Source organism: Suncus etruscus, chromosome 1 (assembly GCF_024139225.1).
Source record: "Suncus etruscus isolate mSunEtr1 chromosome 1, mSunEtr1.pri.cur, whole genome shotgun sequence".
In the NCBI taxonomy this organism is placed as follows: Eukaryota; Metazoa; Chordata; class Mammalia; order Eulipotyphla; family Soricidae; genus Suncus; species Suncus etruscus.
Window position 1 is genome coordinate 61,298,525 of NC_064848.1, and position 17,320 is coordinate 61,315,844.

General features: G+C 37.5%; 1 protein-coding gene and 1 non-coding gene across 2 annotated transcripts in view; both read left to right on the forward strand.

Moving 5' to 3' along the window:
- Window positions 1–17,320, forward strand: part of UNC13B (unc-13 homolog B) — a 246,002-nt gene that overhangs the window by 100,183 nt on the left and 128,499 nt on the right. The window contains exon 7 of the mRNA XM_049772923.1: window positions 328–385. Within this exon, the coding sequence (XP_049628880.1) occupies window positions 328–385 (58 nt within the window). The remainder of the gene's footprint in view (window positions 1–327; window positions 386–17,320) is intronic.
- Window positions 13,691–13,797, forward strand: LOC125996728 (U6 spliceosomal RNA). The gene has a single exon (XR_007491415.1). It is a non-coding gene; the product is annotated as a U6 spliceosomal RNA (small nuclear RNA).

Consider the following 17,320-nt stretch of genomic DNA (forward strand, 5'->3'; position numbering starts at 1 on the left):
GAAAACTCAGAGGGACTGAATTTTCCTACTCTTCTAAGACTTAAAAAGCTACAGTTTCTACAGCTTTATAGCAGTTTAGGAGGGTTATACAAGAATTTTTAGTCTGAACAGCTCTGTTAACATGCTTATAGCCTGTTACACTGGGCTGATGCTATATTGATAACCTGACCCATCAGGACTGCAGAGATCAGTAAGGAGAATGTTTCAGTTTTATAAAAATTTGCCTTCAATAAAATGTTAAACTTTTTTTTATGGGTAATTATGGTCCCTTCACTCTTTGTTTGGATCTCTTACCCTCTTCCCACCCCCCTCTCTTTTTGCTTCTAGTATTCTATTCAAGAAGAAAACCAGAGGAAGCCATTGCCCACTGCTGCCACCCAGTGTTGTGAGTGAGAACTTTGTATCTAAATTTCTCTTAACCAGTTTCTCTGTTCACCAAATTGTGCTTTAATTTTGAGTTGGGGATGGTATAGATGTGCTCTGTATAAACAGAAGTTTGGCCTCAAATAATTTATTTAATTTTCATTTCTATATTATGTCTATCTTCCCATTAATTTTAGGAAGATTTTTTTTCTTGTTTCATATGGCAGTGGCACCCATCTTTTTTCTCCATTTGCCAGATATTACCCCTGGAGGAATGATTTCTTTCCCTCTCTCCACTTATCTGTACTGTTTTTAAGGTCCAATTTGAATATGACAATCTGGATAATCTTCCTTCTAATCTTTCCTCCTTCCAGGTCTAGCATATGTATCTTTCCTCTGTGTGTTCCTGGTACCCTGCACATATCTTACCTGGTATTATCTATTAGATACTTCTGTTTCTTTTTACTTTTTGAAGCTAAAACTGATTTTATTTATAAATTCTTAGGAAGGGAAGGGAGAGAATAAGAGACAGTAACACCTTCAAGAGTACAGGCTTCTCCAAAGGCAGAGAGAACCCCAGTACACATCCCAGCATGAAACTATGAAAGTACACATCTCAAGAAGGGAGATGTGGGTGACATTTGCTCAGGTCATGTGTAACGAGGCAACATATGTATGCTCTTCTTTAAGAGAATTTTTTTTTCAAAAGCACAGGCATTCTTCTGTTTTGCCCTAGGAGCTGACCTAATATGTGTAAGCCTTAAAAATTTTGGTGAGGTCAGAAAGTTAATACAGGGGGTTAGGTATTTACTTTCATATGATTGACCTTGATTGACACATTTTCATCACCACATAATCTTACCTAAACACTACCAAGTGTAAGTCTTGAGCTCACAGCCAAGAATAGCCTCTGAACATTGCTGGGTATTAATCTCCTTTTCCCATTTTTTGTTTGACAAATGACTGAGTACATTTCTCTTGAGACTAATTTATCCAGACCACACAGATTCCTTCTTGAAATGTGCAATTCATTCTTTGTGTTTGGTTGCTACTTTCAGTTTCTCTCAAAATAGTTTGAGGACACAGACAAAGATTGATAAAAATGTTCTTTCATTTAAAAGAGGTTGATTATGATGTGTGTGAGTGTTTTGGATTCAAATGCCACACTTATTTTTATGCACCAGACAAATGCCAAATTGCTATTGAAAGTGGTGATGGTGGTGGTAGTTTAGTGATACTAGTAATAAGAGATATAATTTTCTGAGGTCTTACAGAAAGCCAGATGCTATTCTTTGAATGAAAACATACTAACATATTCAATATCACAAAACCCAAAGATAGTCTTCTACTGTTCCAATTTTTCAGATGGGGAAACAGAGACATAGACTGAAAAATTTACCACAGATTACTAGGAGTTAGTGGTAAAATAATGTTTAAATACAGACAATATTAATTTATAATCTATTCCATGAATAATTATTAACTACTTTCTTCATATTATTTCTGGGAAGAAATACCTATATTCAAGGTTTATAAATAACTTGTTTTCTTTCCATTCTTCAGTCTATTTTTCTGAATAAAGTAAGACCAACAGAGGCTGTCGTGATAGTACAGTGGGTAGGGCCTTGTACATGACTATCCTGGTTTCAATTCCCAGCATACCATATGGTCCCCTGCACCTGCCATGAGTGATTCCTGAGTGCAGAGCCAGGAGTTACCCCTGAACAACATGTGGTTGTGGCCCAAAAGCAAAAACAAAACAAAACAAACAAGCAAATAAAAGGCCAACAAGGTAGTCAATATTTTTATCTTTTATTGGGCTGGGAATATAGTTCAATAGTAGAGTGCCTTTTTACAGGATCAGATCTTTGAGTTTGGACTCTAGCACCATCTCACATGCTAAGTGTGATCCCAGTGGCTTTGTTGTTCTGATCCTTAAGACCACAACAAAATGGTGATCTCTGGTGAACAAGAACCAACTATGTGGAAGCACTACAAATAGAAAGTAACTCTAGTGAACGCTACAGTTAAATGTGTGAACATTGCAGTTAAGTGTGCTATCCTTTGTCATCACAACAAAAGAAGAAGGGAAGGGGAAAATATATGTTTACTTATGGGTCAGGAATGTGACTCAGTGTTAGGGTATATCTCTTTTTTTAATTTTTATTAATTTTTATTTTTAATTTTGAGAACAAAGATGAAAAGAAAGAGAACAAGGTAAAGTTACAGTGGAAGAACAATCACCCATAAACAGAATTCTCAGTAGTCCTAATGCTTATATCTTTTTCAGCCAAAGAACATTAAGAAAAATAAACAGAACCTATGTACAATTGCTTTGTCCCTCAAGTCCCCAGATTGTAATATTTCTTCTCAGCACACAAAGCAATCTAAAGACATAACTCTTATGTAACTCCTTAAACATTGAAGGCAAAGTACTTTTTTACATTTCTTTTTTTTTTTTTGGTTTTTGGGCCACACCCGGTGACGCTCAGGGGTTACTCCTGGCTATGCGCTCAGAAGTCGCTCCTGGCTTGGGGGACCATATGGGACGCCGGGGGATCGAACCGCGGTCCGTCTCCTAGGCTAGCTTTTTTACATTTCAATGCACATGCATATTAGTTTAAGTTAACCTCAAAAGTTTAAGTAGGGTATATCTCTTTTAAATGAGTCTGGGCACTGCAAAAATAGGTTTAAAGGAGAATCTAGTTTTCATATTATTTATTACTAATTTTTGAAAGATATTTAGGATCTAGAATTTATCAAGTGTTCCAGATATATTGTAAGAGACCTGAAGAATCTGAATTGATTTAAAAAATCATTATAATGAGCTAATTTTCACCTTTGCAATAATTTTTTCAGGATAATGAAAAGTGAAATAAAATGATTGCCATTTCTCTTTCTATTCCTTCCTTTACTTATTTGATCAAATGTAGTGGAAGTGGTTAAAGAAGAAATGCTAACATGGAGGAATGTTATAAAAAGCAATAATTAGGGGGGCAGAGAGATAGCACAGCGGTAGGGCATTTGTCTTGCATGCAACCGATTCCGGAGAGACGGTGGTTCAAATCCTGGCACCCCATATGGCTCCCTGTGCCTTTCAGGAGCAATTTCTGAGCATAGGAGCCAAGAATAACCCCGAGCGCCTCCAGGTGTGACCCAAAAACCATAAAAAAGCATTAATTATAAAATTTATTAATTCTTATATATTTTATATGAAGAGCCATGTCATATGTTTGACTACTTGTCACATATCTTTTAGACTCAGAAAAGTGCAGATAATAATTCAATGAGCACTAATTACTCTTTATATATGTAATGATTCACATTTAATTTTATGAAATTTTTTCTCATTATTTTTTATGTTTTTAAATACAGATACACAAATATATACACATACATTTTCTGAATTACTTGAATGTAAGTTTCAGACTTTATGACATCAGAGCATGTCTCTTAAGAACTAGGACAATCTATATAATCAAAATATCATTATATTAATTTAGAAATTTAACATTGATTTAACAATATTATCTGTTATATGGTCTATATTAAAAATTTCCAGCTTCTCTGCCCAAGATAGCTAAGAAGACGCTGTCAAACACAATCTCCAGGGCCCAAACCCAGAGAGCCTTATAAAAGACTGCTGCCTTGCTCCCTGTCTGCTTTTCTGCCCAAGACAGCCAAGAAGACACCATCGAACATAATCTCCAGGGCCCAAACCCATAATGTCAGCATGTGCAAATTAGTATATTTTTCTAATAGTTATTTTTTAAGATATTTTAATATTTATTTATTTTATTGAATTACTGGGAATCACAAAGTTACAAAGATATCTATGATTAAGCTTTAGATATACAGTGTTCCAAAACTATTTTCTTTAACAGCGTCCATTATTCTCCATCAATGTCCCCAGTTTCCCTTCAGCTTCCCAGCCTGCCTCTGTGCCAGGAATATTTCCCCTCCTCTGCCATTGTCCCTAACTTCCCTTCCCCAATTTATCCTTACTCCCTCGGCAGTGACAGATTTCCTATTGAAGACCAGTTCTCCTGCTCTTCATTTCTATTGTTTCTGGTTATTTGATATTCTTATAAGATGTTTCTTTATATCATAGTTTGTAGCTTTTGATGGGGCAGAGTCTGGAGAAATAGCATAGCAGGAAAGGTTTTGCCTTGCAGGGGGCCACCTGGGTTCTATCCCTGGCATCCCTATATGAACCCCCAAACCCACCAAGGGTGATTCTTTTTTTTTTAATTTTTTTATTTTTAATTATGAGAACAAAGATGCAAAGAAAGAAGACAAGGTAAAGTTACAGTGGAAGGACAATCACCCATAACATAATTCTCAGAAGAAGTCCCCTTGCTGATATCTTAACTTTGAACTTTCAGCCAAAGAACATTAAGATAAATAAAACAGAATCCATGTGCAATTACTTTGTCCCTCAAGTCCCCAGATTGTAACACATTATAATATTTCTTAACAGCACACAAGGCAATCTAAAGCCATAAAACTTACGTAACTCCTTAAACATTAGAGGCATAATATTTTTTACATTTTCATGTACATGCATATTAGCTTAAGTTAACCTCAAATTTTAAGTGGTTTTTTTTTTTTTTTAGGATTAGAGTCAAAGGAGCACAGTAAAAACGGTGTTAGAGTGGCAATTGTTGTTTGCAGAGGCCCACCAAAATATGAGAGGCATGGAAAGGAATAACCTTGGCCTAAATACAAAGAGACCCTACCCCTGAAGTTTCCTGGCATAAGACCAACTCTAGGCTCCAGGCAAGTTAGATTGTCCAATCCAAGACATTGTCTGTAGTGCCAACACACTTTTCACACAGTCTCTGTTGATGGTATCATGTTTCTGTATTAAAGATCCTGGAATCTGCATATCCTGCATTGAAGTCAGGATGTGGAGCGTCCTCTCGTTTCACCTCACTATTAAAGGGCAATACAGGAAGCCCTGTCCTGTAAGCAGGTCGTTGTTGTTGTTAAGTCTTCTCAGTGTTAAGGGAAGTCTCTTTTGAGCAGGTCGATGTCTGAGCAGTGGTAGGGTCTTCTGTGGTAGAGGATTGCTTCCAGGTGATGTTATAGACAAACCTGGATATTTCGTGGATGGCTTCCCTGGTTCAGGGGTGAATGGAAAATGCCCTTTCTTCTGAGGCCTGTGCCAGGTCATTATGTCAATGTTCAGGGTGTAAGGTCCCTTTGCACTACAAGATTTGTGTATTCCAATCTCTATTAGATAGGATCTTATTTGTATGTATAGTATTTTCCCATTTTAATGTGCCTATGCAAAAAAGGAGCAATGCCACGTGGCGTTATTGGTGCATATGGGGGCCATAAGAACAAGTCCAACAATCCCCATGACATGGTTCAATCATAAGGATTAAACTGGGGGACTCTTTCACCAAAATTCCTTGTTGAACAGCTCATAAAGAGAAGATAAAAAGTGGTTAGAATCGAGAATATTTAGTAAGACTTATACTTGTCAGAGAAAAAACACAAAATATTCTAAAGAAATACGTGTCCATTTTATGTCTTTTGAAACAGTTTGGGGTTGTTACACACAATGCACGGCTTTAGTTTGTGATTAGGATTGTGCAATACTGAAGTTAAAAAGAGTAATGTGGGTTAGTGAATACGCTTAATACATGCTAGCGCCCCCGCGCGGTTTTCCATATGCAGAGTGGTCAGAAATTGCCAGTGACAAACTTAGCGCAACCGAGCAAATCTCAGCACACCCCAAGTTAGGACCAACCATTTCTGGCTGGCTGGGCTGCCACCCCAGAAGGCCTGGAGGCCAGAGGCAGAAGAGGGGAAGGCTGGGGACCTATCAAGGCTCCCTGCGCACCCAAGTTAGGGAGAATTTTATTTTAATATATGTAATTTATTTAAGCACCCTGGTTATAAGCATGTTTCTAATTGGGTTTCAGCCATAAATTGCACATATCCTTTCACCAGTGCAACTTTCTCGCAACCATTGTCTCCCATTTTCCTCTCACCCCACCCCCTGCCTGTCTTCAAGACAGGCATTGTATTTTTCTATCATTGTCTTGGTAGTTGTTAGTGTAGTTATTTCTCTAACTGCACTTACCACTCTATGTGATACTCTTCATATCATGGGCTGGTCCTTTCAGCCCTCATCTCTATTGTCTCTGGGTATTGTTATTTTATTGTCTTTTATTTCCTTAAATCTTACATATGAGTGAGACTATTCTGTGTCCTCCTTCTGACTTATTTTATTCAGCATAATGGTTTTCATGTCCATCCATGTATAGGCTAATTTTATGACTTTATTTTTCCTAACATTTGCATAGGTATATCCCTAGGAGTGGTATTGCTGGATCATATAGGAGCTCAATGTCCTGTTTTTTTTTTGTTTGTTTGTTTGTTAAGTTTTGGGTCATATCCAGCGGCGCTAAGGGGTTATTTTTAGCTCTGCTCTCAGCAACCGCACCTGACAGGAATGTGGGACTATATGGGATGCCGGGATTCGAACCACCATCCTTCCTGGGTTGGCTGCTGTGCTGTCTCTTCAATGTCCAGTTTTTTTTTTTAAGGAATACACATATTGTTTTCCAGAGGATCTGGACTAGACAGCAATTCCACCAGCAGTGAATGAGGGTTCCTTTCTCCCCATGCTAGCAGTGGTTTTCTTTAGATTCTTATAATGTCCTAAGAATTTATTGAAACAACAGGGATTGGGTTATTTTCTAGATTGCTTTCCCTGGCAAGTATCTATTTCCCTGTAATCTTGGCCTTTAAGATAATGTTACTACATTTCCTATGTTCTCATTTACACTTCCAGAATGACTTTCAAATTTGTTATTTGTTTCAAATTATTTACAAAATAAGAACTTTTGTCAGTTTATGGCTACAGATTGTGGGTATTTTTAATTGAAAAATTTAATTTTTTAAGGTACTAATGCTTTATTACTATAAACTCTAAAAGTATAATTTATGCATCTAAGATGTGTTATGTCATCACACTCATTTTGATTTCATGGTGCCCACTTAGTATGGTATTGTGATTAATTCCTTCTTTTCACCCAGAGTGCTAAATCCATCTAATCTTTTTGTGTGTGTGTGTGTGTGTGTGTGTGTGTGTGTGTGTGTGTGTGTGTGTGCGCGCGCGCACGTGCACGCCCACAATCTGTAGTTCTCAGAGCTTAGTTCTGTCTCTGCTTTTATTCTTTGTTTTCAGGGAAGTGATCTGGAAATCAAACCCAGTTCATCTACATTCAATGCAAACTTTTTACCTGCTATATTATCTCTTGCCTAATCCACTTTTTATTTGAAGCAGACAACAGATTTTTTTTTCTTCCAACAACTTACTTTTTTTTTTTGAAAAAAGTTAGAATTTTCATTTGATATTTTAATATATCAAGAATAGATACAAGTTTTGGAGCACAGTAGAACTAATATGAATAAGTTTACCATTCATCTTTATTTTTAAATAGCTGATATATTTTATATAGCTTATATATTATTATTAGTAATATTTTACAAACATTTTCTTATATTTGCACTTGCTCTCTGAGTGAGCAAAGTATTTAATTCTCAAAAAAAAAAAAAAGCCCCAAAACCAAAGATAAAAAAAAGTATTTAATTCTCAGTTCCTTTTGGAGTTTGAGCTGGTATTAGTCTATCTTTGATCTACCAGATAGTCATGGACTGAATTTGATTGTTTGCCTGTGAGGGACACCATTTCACCCATGTTTAAGGGACAAGAATTTGACTTCTCTGGAAATTAAATCCTCATTATTATTGAAATAATGTAATGTGCAATATTTATAAGAAGATAACATTTTTTAAATCTGGATTGAAATTTTACTTTATCAAGAGCTTTGATTACTGGGTACCTCTGTCAAGCATATATTTATGCAATCAGTAAAGCTTTGGGCTATGTATTTGTAAGCTAAAGCATACTCCTCTTTATCCTTAGTAGACATGAAACTCTTAGCGGATGACAGATAGAAGCAGATGCCAAAAGAATCTATTTCATATTTTAAAATTCTCTTGTGAAGTTTTGAGATATCAGATAAACATTGTAGAATAGAAATTCTAAAGTTCGTAGGACAAACTTATTTATTAACTGTTTTGGCTTCTTTCTCTCAAAAGTCAGTACATTTTCCTGGAGTATTCTTACTATTAATGAATAGTTAGGGGATTGTAGAGTCATGGAAGAGTATATGAGAGAATGCAAAATGAATTAGAAGCCTTTTATCATAACCTAGACTCAGGTGAGAAAAAGTCAAAAGCACAAGTGCAGCAACATCTGACCATTACTTATATAATGAACCTATCAGCAGCTGTATATTAATAATCTGGAAATAGAAAGTGGTTAGGTAATAAATGAAGAAGGAATCATTAAGAGCAACAAAAAGACAACTTTCTAGGTTTATGCTGTATTAACTGGTTTCCATTCTATTCAGGATATATCTTTTTTTTTTTTAACTTTATCTATTGATTGATTGGTTTTCTTTGGACCATACCCCGCAGTGTTCAGGGTTAACTCCTGGGTTCTGCACACAGAAATCACCCCTGGCAGGCTGGGGGACCATATAGGATGCTTGAAATCGAACTAGGTCCCTCCAGGGTCAGCCCCATGCAAGGCAAATGCCCTACCGCTGTGCTATCTCTTCCGCCCTATTCAGGATATTTTTTTTGGGGAGGGGCACACCCAGCAGTGCTCAGGGGTTACTCCTGGCTGTCTGCTCAGAAATAGCTCCTGGCAGGCACGGGGGACCATATGGGACACCGGGATTTGAACCAACCACCTTTGGTCCTGGATCGGCTGCTTGCAAGGCAAACGCCGCTGTGCTATCTCTCTGGGCCCGATATTTTTTTTAAGATATTTTATTTAAATACCTTGTTTACATACATGATTGTGTTTGAGTTTTAGTCATGTAAAGAACACCACCCATCACCAGTGCAACATTCCCATCACCAATGTCCCAAATATTCCTCTTTCCCACCCAACCCCCACCTGTACTCTAGACAGGCTTTCTATTTCCCTCATACATTCTCAGTGTTAGGATAGTTCACAATGTAGTTATTTCTCTAACTAAACTCATCCCTGTTTGTGGTGAGATTCATGAGGTGATCTGTACCTTCCAGCCCTCCTCACTTTTGTGTTTGAAAATTATTATTGCAAGAATGCCTTTCATTTTTCTTAAAACCCATAGATGAGTGAGACCATTCTGTGTCCTTCTCTCCCTCTCTGACTTATTTCACTCAACATAATAGATTCCATGTACATCCATGTACAGGAAAATTTCATGACTTCATTTCTCCTGATAGCTGCATAATATTCCATTGTGTATATGTACCACAGTTTCTTTAGCCATTCATCTGTTGAAGGGTATCTTGGCTGTTTCCAGAGTCTTGCTATGGTAAATAGTGCTGCAATGAATATAGGTGTAAGGAAGGGATTTTTGTATTGTATTTTTGTGTTCCTAGGGTATATTCCTAGGAGTGATATATCTGGGTCGTATGGGAGCTCGATTTCCAGTTTTTGGAGGAATCTCCATATCGCTTTCCATAAAGGTTGAACTAGACGGCATTCCCACCAGCAGTGGATAAGAGTTCCTTTCTCTCCACATCCCCGCCAACGCCGCTTGTTCTCATTCTTTGTGATGTGTGCCAATCTCTGTGGTGTGAGGTGGTACCTCATAGTTGTTTTGAGTTGCATCTCCCTGATGATTAGTGATGTGGAGCATTTTTTTATGTGTCTTTTGGCCATTTGTATTTCTTCTTTGTCAAAGTGTCTGTCCATTTCTCCTCACCATTTTTTTGATGGGATTAGATGTTTTTTTCTTGTAAAGTTCTGTCAGTGCCTTGTATATTTTGGAGATTAGCCCCTTATCTGATGGGTATTGGGTGAATAGTTTCTCTCACTCAGTGGGTGGCTCTTGTATCCTGGGCACTATTTCCTTTGAAGAGGGAAGAAGCAGAAGCTTCTCAGCTTAATACATTCCCATCTGTTAATCTCTGCTTTTACTTGTTTGGAGAGACCAGTTTCCTCCTTGAAGATGCCTGTAGTCGCAATGTCCTGGAGTGTTTTGCCGATGTGTTGTTCTATATATCTTATGGTTTCGGGTCTGATATCGAGGTATTTAATCCATTTGGATTTTACCTTCGTACATGATGTTAGCTGGGGGTCTAAGTTAAATTTTTTGCAAGTGGCTAGCCAGTTGTGCCAACACCACTTGTTGAAGAGGCTTTCTTTACTCCATTTAGGATTGCTTGCTCCTTTATCAAAGATTAGGTGATTGTATGTCTGGGGAACATTCTCTGAGTACTCAAGCCTATTCCACTGATCTGAGGGGTCTGTCTTTATTCCAATACCATGCTGCTTTGATAACTATTGCTTTGTAGTACGATTTAAAGTTGGGGAAAGTAATGCCTCCCATATTCTTTTCCCAATGATTGCTTTAGTTACTCCAAATGAATTTCAAAAGTGATTGATCTACTTCTTTGAAGAATGTCATGGGTATCTTTAGATACCCATATCTGTACAATGCTTTGGGGAGTATTGCCATTTTAATGATGTTACTCCTGCCAATCCATGATCAGGATATGTGTTTCCATTTCCGCGTGTCCTCTCTTATTTTTTGGAGCAGAGTTTCAGAGTTTTATAGTTTTCTTTGTATAGGTCCTTCACGTTTTTAGTCAAGTTGATTCCAAGATATTTGAGTTTGTGTGGCACTATTGTGAATGGGGTTTTATTTATTTATTTTTTTTTTTTGGTTTTTGGGCCACACCCGGCGGTGCTCAGGGGTTACTCCTGGCTGTCTGCTCAGAAATAGCTCCTGGCAGGCATGGGGGACCATATGGGACACCGGGATTCGAACCAACCACCTTAGGTCCTGGATGAGCTGCTTGCAAGGCAAACACCACTGTGCTATCTCTCCGGGCCCTGGGGTTGTTTTCTTAATGTCCATTTCTTCCCTATTATTATTGGTGTATAGAAAGGACATTGATTTCTGTGTGTTAATTTTGTAATCTGCCACATTGCTATATGAGTTTATTGTTTCTAGAAGCTTTTTGGTAGAGTCTTTAGGGTTTTCTAAGTAGAGTATCATGTCATCTGCAAACAGCAAGAGCTTGACTTCTTCCTTTCCTATTTGGATTCCCTTGATATCTTTTTCTTGCCTAATCGCTATAGCACGTACTTCCAGTGCTATGTTAAATAGGAGTGGTGAGAGAGAACAGCCTTGTCTTGTGCCAGAATTTAGAGGGAAGGCTTTTAGTTTTTCTCCATTGAGGACTATATTTGCCACTGGCTTGTGGTAGATGGCCAATCCTTGAGGTTTACAAATTATGGCAAATGGATATTAGACATGTTGACTTTCCCCCCCAAAACCCTATATCTATGTGATCATATATATATGTATATTCTTATTTATTTATTTATTTGGTTTTTGGGCCACACCCGGCGGTGCTCAGGGGTTACTCCTGGCTGTCTGCTCAGAAATAGCTCCTGGCAGGCACGGGGGACCATATGGGACATCGGGATTTGAACCAACCACCTTTGGTCCTGGATCGGCTGCTTGCAAGGCAAACACCACTGTGCTATCTCTCCGGGCCCCTCTTATTTTATTTTTTAAGGGGGGAGGTCATACCCGGCGGAACTCGGGTTACTCCTGGCTCTGTGCTCAGAAATTGCTCCTGGCAGGCATAGGGGAGTGAGTATATGGGATGCCAGGATTTAAACCACCATTCGTCCTGAATAGGCTGCATGCACCCTACCACTGTGCTATCTCTCTGGCCCTTGTATTCTCATTTTATCTGGATAACAGCAATGACTTCTAAAAGAACTAATGCTGTTTGCATCTTTATGCTGTGATGATTTTCTGTCATGGGAATCCCCAATCAATAAAACAGAAAATGGCCCTGACTACACCAGTAAAAGTATGCAATCATTTTTAATATAAAATCTTTATTTAAGCACCATATTTACAAGCATGATTGTAGTTAGGTTTCAGTCATAAACAGAACACCCCCTTCATCAGTGCAACCTTCCCACCACCAATGACCCCTTCCTCATCCCCTACCCCTGCCTGTATTCGACACAGGCATTCTACTTCTCTCACTCATGGTAGTTGTTAGTGTTCTAATTGCACTCACTCCTCCATGAGGTGAGCTTCAGAATATTGTGAACCAGTCCTTTTGGCCCTCACCTCTGGGCATTATTACAATAATGTCTTTTATTTTTCTTAAAGCCCATAGATAAGTGAGACTATACTGTATCTCTCTCCCTCTGACTTATTTCTTTCAGCATAATAGTTTCCATGTCCATCCATGTATAGGAAAATTTCATGACTTCATTTCTCCTGACAGCTGTAAAATATTCCATTGTGTATATGTACCACAGTTTCTTTAGCCATTCATCTGTTGAAGGGCATCTTGGTTGTTTCCTGAGTCTGGCTATTGTAAATAGTGCTGTGATGAATATAGGTGTGAGGAAGGGATTTTTGTATTTCGTTTTTGTGTTCCTAGGGTATATCCCTAGGAGTGGTATAGATGGATCATATGGGAGCTCAATTTCCAGTTTTTTGAGGAATCTCCATATTGTTTTCTATAAGGGCTGGACTAGGGGGCATTCCCACCAGCAGTGAATGAGAGTTCTTTTTCCCCACATCCCCGCCAGCACTTATTGTTCTTGGTCTTTGTAATGTGTGCCTGTCTCTGTGGCATGAGACGGTACCTCATTGTTGTTTTAATTTGCATCTCCCTGATAATTAGGGATGTAGAACATTTTTTCATATGTCATTTGGCCATTTGCATTTTTTCTTTGAGAAATTGACTGTTCATTTCTTCTTCATATTTTTTTTTTTTTGCTGGGGTTAGATGTTTTTTCCTTGTTAAGATCTGTCAGTAACTTGTGTATCTTAGATATTAGCCCCTTGTCTGATGGGTACTGGGTGAATAGTTTCTCCCAATCTGTGGGTGGCTTTTGTATCCTAGGCACTATTTCCTTTGAGGTGCAGAAACTTCTCAGCTTATTATAGTTCCACCTGTTTATCTCTGTTTACACTTGTATGGAGAATGCTGTTTCTGCCTTGAAGATGCCTTTGGTCTTAATGTCATGGAGTGTTTTACCTACATGTTGTTTAATATACCTTAGGTTTTGGGTCTGATATCCAGGTCTTTAATCCATTTGTATTTGACCTTCATTCGTGGTGTTAGATGAAGGTCTGAGTTCGCTTTCTTTTTTTGCAAGCAGCTGACCATTTGCTACAACACTACTTGTTAAAGAGTCTTTCCTTGCTCCATTTTGCATTTCTTGCCCCTTTTTTCACAATAAAAAATATATTTTAGTGTGCTCGCTTCGGCAGCACATATACTAAAATTGGAACGATACAGAGAAGATTAGCATGGCCCCTGCGCAAGGATGACACGCAAATTCGTGAAGCGTTCCATATTAAAAAAATATATATATATTTTAGTAACATAACATAACATATAATATAATTAATATAATATAATAATACATATAAGTCAAAGAAAGTTTCTGATTAAAACACAATTTTTTTTCATAATGTCTTACATATCTTTCACAGTAGTATTTTAGGTACACATTAACATTGAATTATGGGAATACCCATCACCAAATATGTCCTCCCCCATCACAGTTTTCTTTCTAGAACCCATATACCCCACCATCACTCCCCCCACCCCCACCCCTGGGCTGCCAGAGTAGGTGGACCACTCTTTGTCTGGCTTACTATTAGTTATCATATATGTTTGGTCCTGGAACCCTTCCTTGTTTCCCCCTCTATTTAAGAGGCAGAGCTAGATAAATCGAGGTAAGTGGTTTTGTTTGAAGGAAAGAAAAGCAATAAATTGGGGTACAAAATAAGAGAAAAAAAAGTCAAATACGCTGAAAATCAACAGAGTCCCTCCTGACAGTTTGAGAGATGATGTGAAAAAGGTAATTGAAACACCACAACAATACAGAAAGAAATATCAAATCAAATAACCAGTGAGCACTAGAGCAATAAAAACAAGCACCACACAATAGTCTCGGTTCTGAAATCAAATCATGCTCGAGTGCAAAAAGAAAGAGAAAGATAAGATAAAATAAAATAAAATAATATTGGAGACATCAACTTCGATCTCTACACCAAAATAACTACGTCAAAAAAAATCGATCAATCGATAAATAAATATTTGGAAAAATGATTGTTTTGTGCTTCCCCCCTTTTTTTTTCTGTATAGGCACAGTAACTATTGGGGATATTATAGAGGGTTTCTTGCCCCTTTATCAAAGATTAATTGATTGTATATCTGGGGCATATTATATGAATACTCAAGTCTATTTTACTGATCTGAAGGTCTGTCTTTATTTCAATACAAAGCTGTTGTGCTTTTTTTTTTTTTGCATAGGCACAGTAAATATTGGGAAGATTAGAAAGGGAATTCCCTTGGCCTAATAGATACAGGGTTTTTCCGCCCTTGAAGTACACTGTCATAGGAATTTGTACATGCTCTTATTCTCTCCCCTAGGTCCTTTTGTGATGTCTGGAAACTTTCTGCTCAGTCGTGGATGATAAAATCAAGGGCCATTGATTTTTGTGTGTTAATTTTGTAGCCTGCCACTTTGCTATATGTATTTATTGTTTCTAGAAGCTTTTTTTTTTTTTTTTTTTTTTTTTTTTTGGTCAGTCCTGGCTCAGAAATTGCTCCTGGCAGGCTCAGGGGACCATATGGGATGCTGGGATTTGAACTACCGTCCTCTGCATGCAAGGCAAATGCCCTACCTCTATGCTATCTCTCCTGCCCCATCTAGAAGCTTTTTGGTAGAGTCTATAGGGTTTTCTAAATATAGATACTAAATATTGTATCAATCCAACTACAATCATTTATATAATCCTGGTGCTTAGATAAAGAAAAAAAATTGGCTCTTAACAACAGCAACAAAAAGGATTACTCCTGGCAGTGCTTGGGGTACTATATGAGATGCTGGGGATAGATTCCAGGTTGGCTTTATGGAACCAAACTCCCTACTCCTGTACGATTGCTCCAGCCCATCAGATCTTCCTCTGGCTCTGCACTTAGAAATGACTTCTAGAGGTGCATGGGGGCATTGGATACTAGAGATTAAACCTGGGTCAGCTGCATGTAAGGTAAAACACGTACCCATTGTACCTATGTATCTATTCTATACTCACATTGTTTTCTTTTTAGAATAGCAAATTTGACTGTCCTTTTCTTGTTTAAAAGCTGTGAAACCTTATTATTTTCTAGAAAATTGCAAATTTTTACATTACTAAATATTTTAATATTTCCTATAACTCTCCTTCCTGCATATGATTAGTGTTTTTTTATTTTTATAATTTTGTAGCCTCTCATTTAAATGTGCTAGAACTATTTTCAGTTCACTAAACGTGCCTTTGCATATGTAATTTTCTTTTCCTAGAATATTTCCCTCTTAGTCTTGGTACTTATGCTGAACAAAACATGACTTTTCTCAGTTATTGTTCTGACTAATGAAACATTTTAGTGCATTTTAGGGGGTAGTGAAGGAAAGATGCTTAATTAAATTTATTTCTCATAATGATACTGGACTAGAGTGAGAATAGGGAAATAGGTGGTCAGAGAGCATAGCTTGTTCTTTACAAGGACTAGGGATAGATTTAGTAAGCAAGACTAGATTATGATATTTATTGACAGCCTACTGTATATAAGAAGCTACTGTGTGTTGTTCAGGGGCCACTGATTGAAGTAGTGTCCAACAGAAGGCATGGCCAGAGTTTTAGTGCAAAACAGCATTATTGCCTGGGGCAATCTAGGTTGGTAGAAATATTATGAAGTTCTATATGATTATTTTTCAGTTTTTCTTTTTTATTTATTTATTTATTTTATTGTGACTGAAGTTCATTTACACAGAATTATTTACGATGCATAGTGACAATGAATGAAGGGCATTCCCACCACCAATGTTATCCTCCCTCCACTCTTGTTCCCAGCAAGTCTCCCACATCTTTCTCCTTTAACCCCAGATCCTACTGCAAATGGTCTCTGCCTTACAACTTGTTGTAGGTTGGGTATCTATTCTGTTTGCTGTTCCAAACTGGTCATTTTTTTTTTATTTACACGTTCATATGACTGGTCCTGGTATCATTCTTTTTCCCCCTCAATTTATGAGGCTGAATGATTCAAATTATGCTATTCTGTTGGAGGTAAAAAGGTTAAGGAAAAGGAGAAAAAATTTGGTATCAATTACTAAAAAAAAAAAAAAAACACCGAATAATATCCATAACAGTGGAAAAGAAAGAAAAAAGTGGTTCTTATTTAAACAGAAATAAGATAATTACCCACTAGCAGTTGCTATGACAACTGAGATTTATTTTTGTTTGTGGTTAGAAAATTAAATTTCTTTTCTTTGTTTTCTTTTTTTTAAATTTCCTTTCTTTGTGGTTAGAAAATTAAATAAATCATTAAAATTTAAAAGTGGTATACTGGACCGGAGAGGTAGCATGGAGGAAGGGCGTTTGCCTTGCATGCAGAAGGACGGTGGTTGGAATCCCGGCATCCCATATGGTCCCCTGAGCCTGCCAGAAGTAACCCCTGATTGCTGCCAGGTGTGACCCCCCTCAAAACAAAAAAATAAAAGTTGTATACAAAACTCAATGTTGTTGTTTTTTTCTGAATGAAGAGAGACAGTAGGAGACAAGCATATAAGTATATAGAAAATTCTCAGTGCATAAACAACCTGTAGTGATTTTTAGTAGTTCAATGTCCCTAGGATTACTGGTAATAATGCTCAAGTAATGAAACAAGCTTGCAGTATTTGATGAATCTGATTTTGATGTATGCATCTGTATGTGTGTGTCTGTGTGTAAAAATCAGGGCTTGAAACCAGGACTCTACCCTTGGCAAGAACTACATGCTTGACTTTTTATGGAAAACTTTCTTAAAATGTGTTTTAATTCACAGTGAATTACAA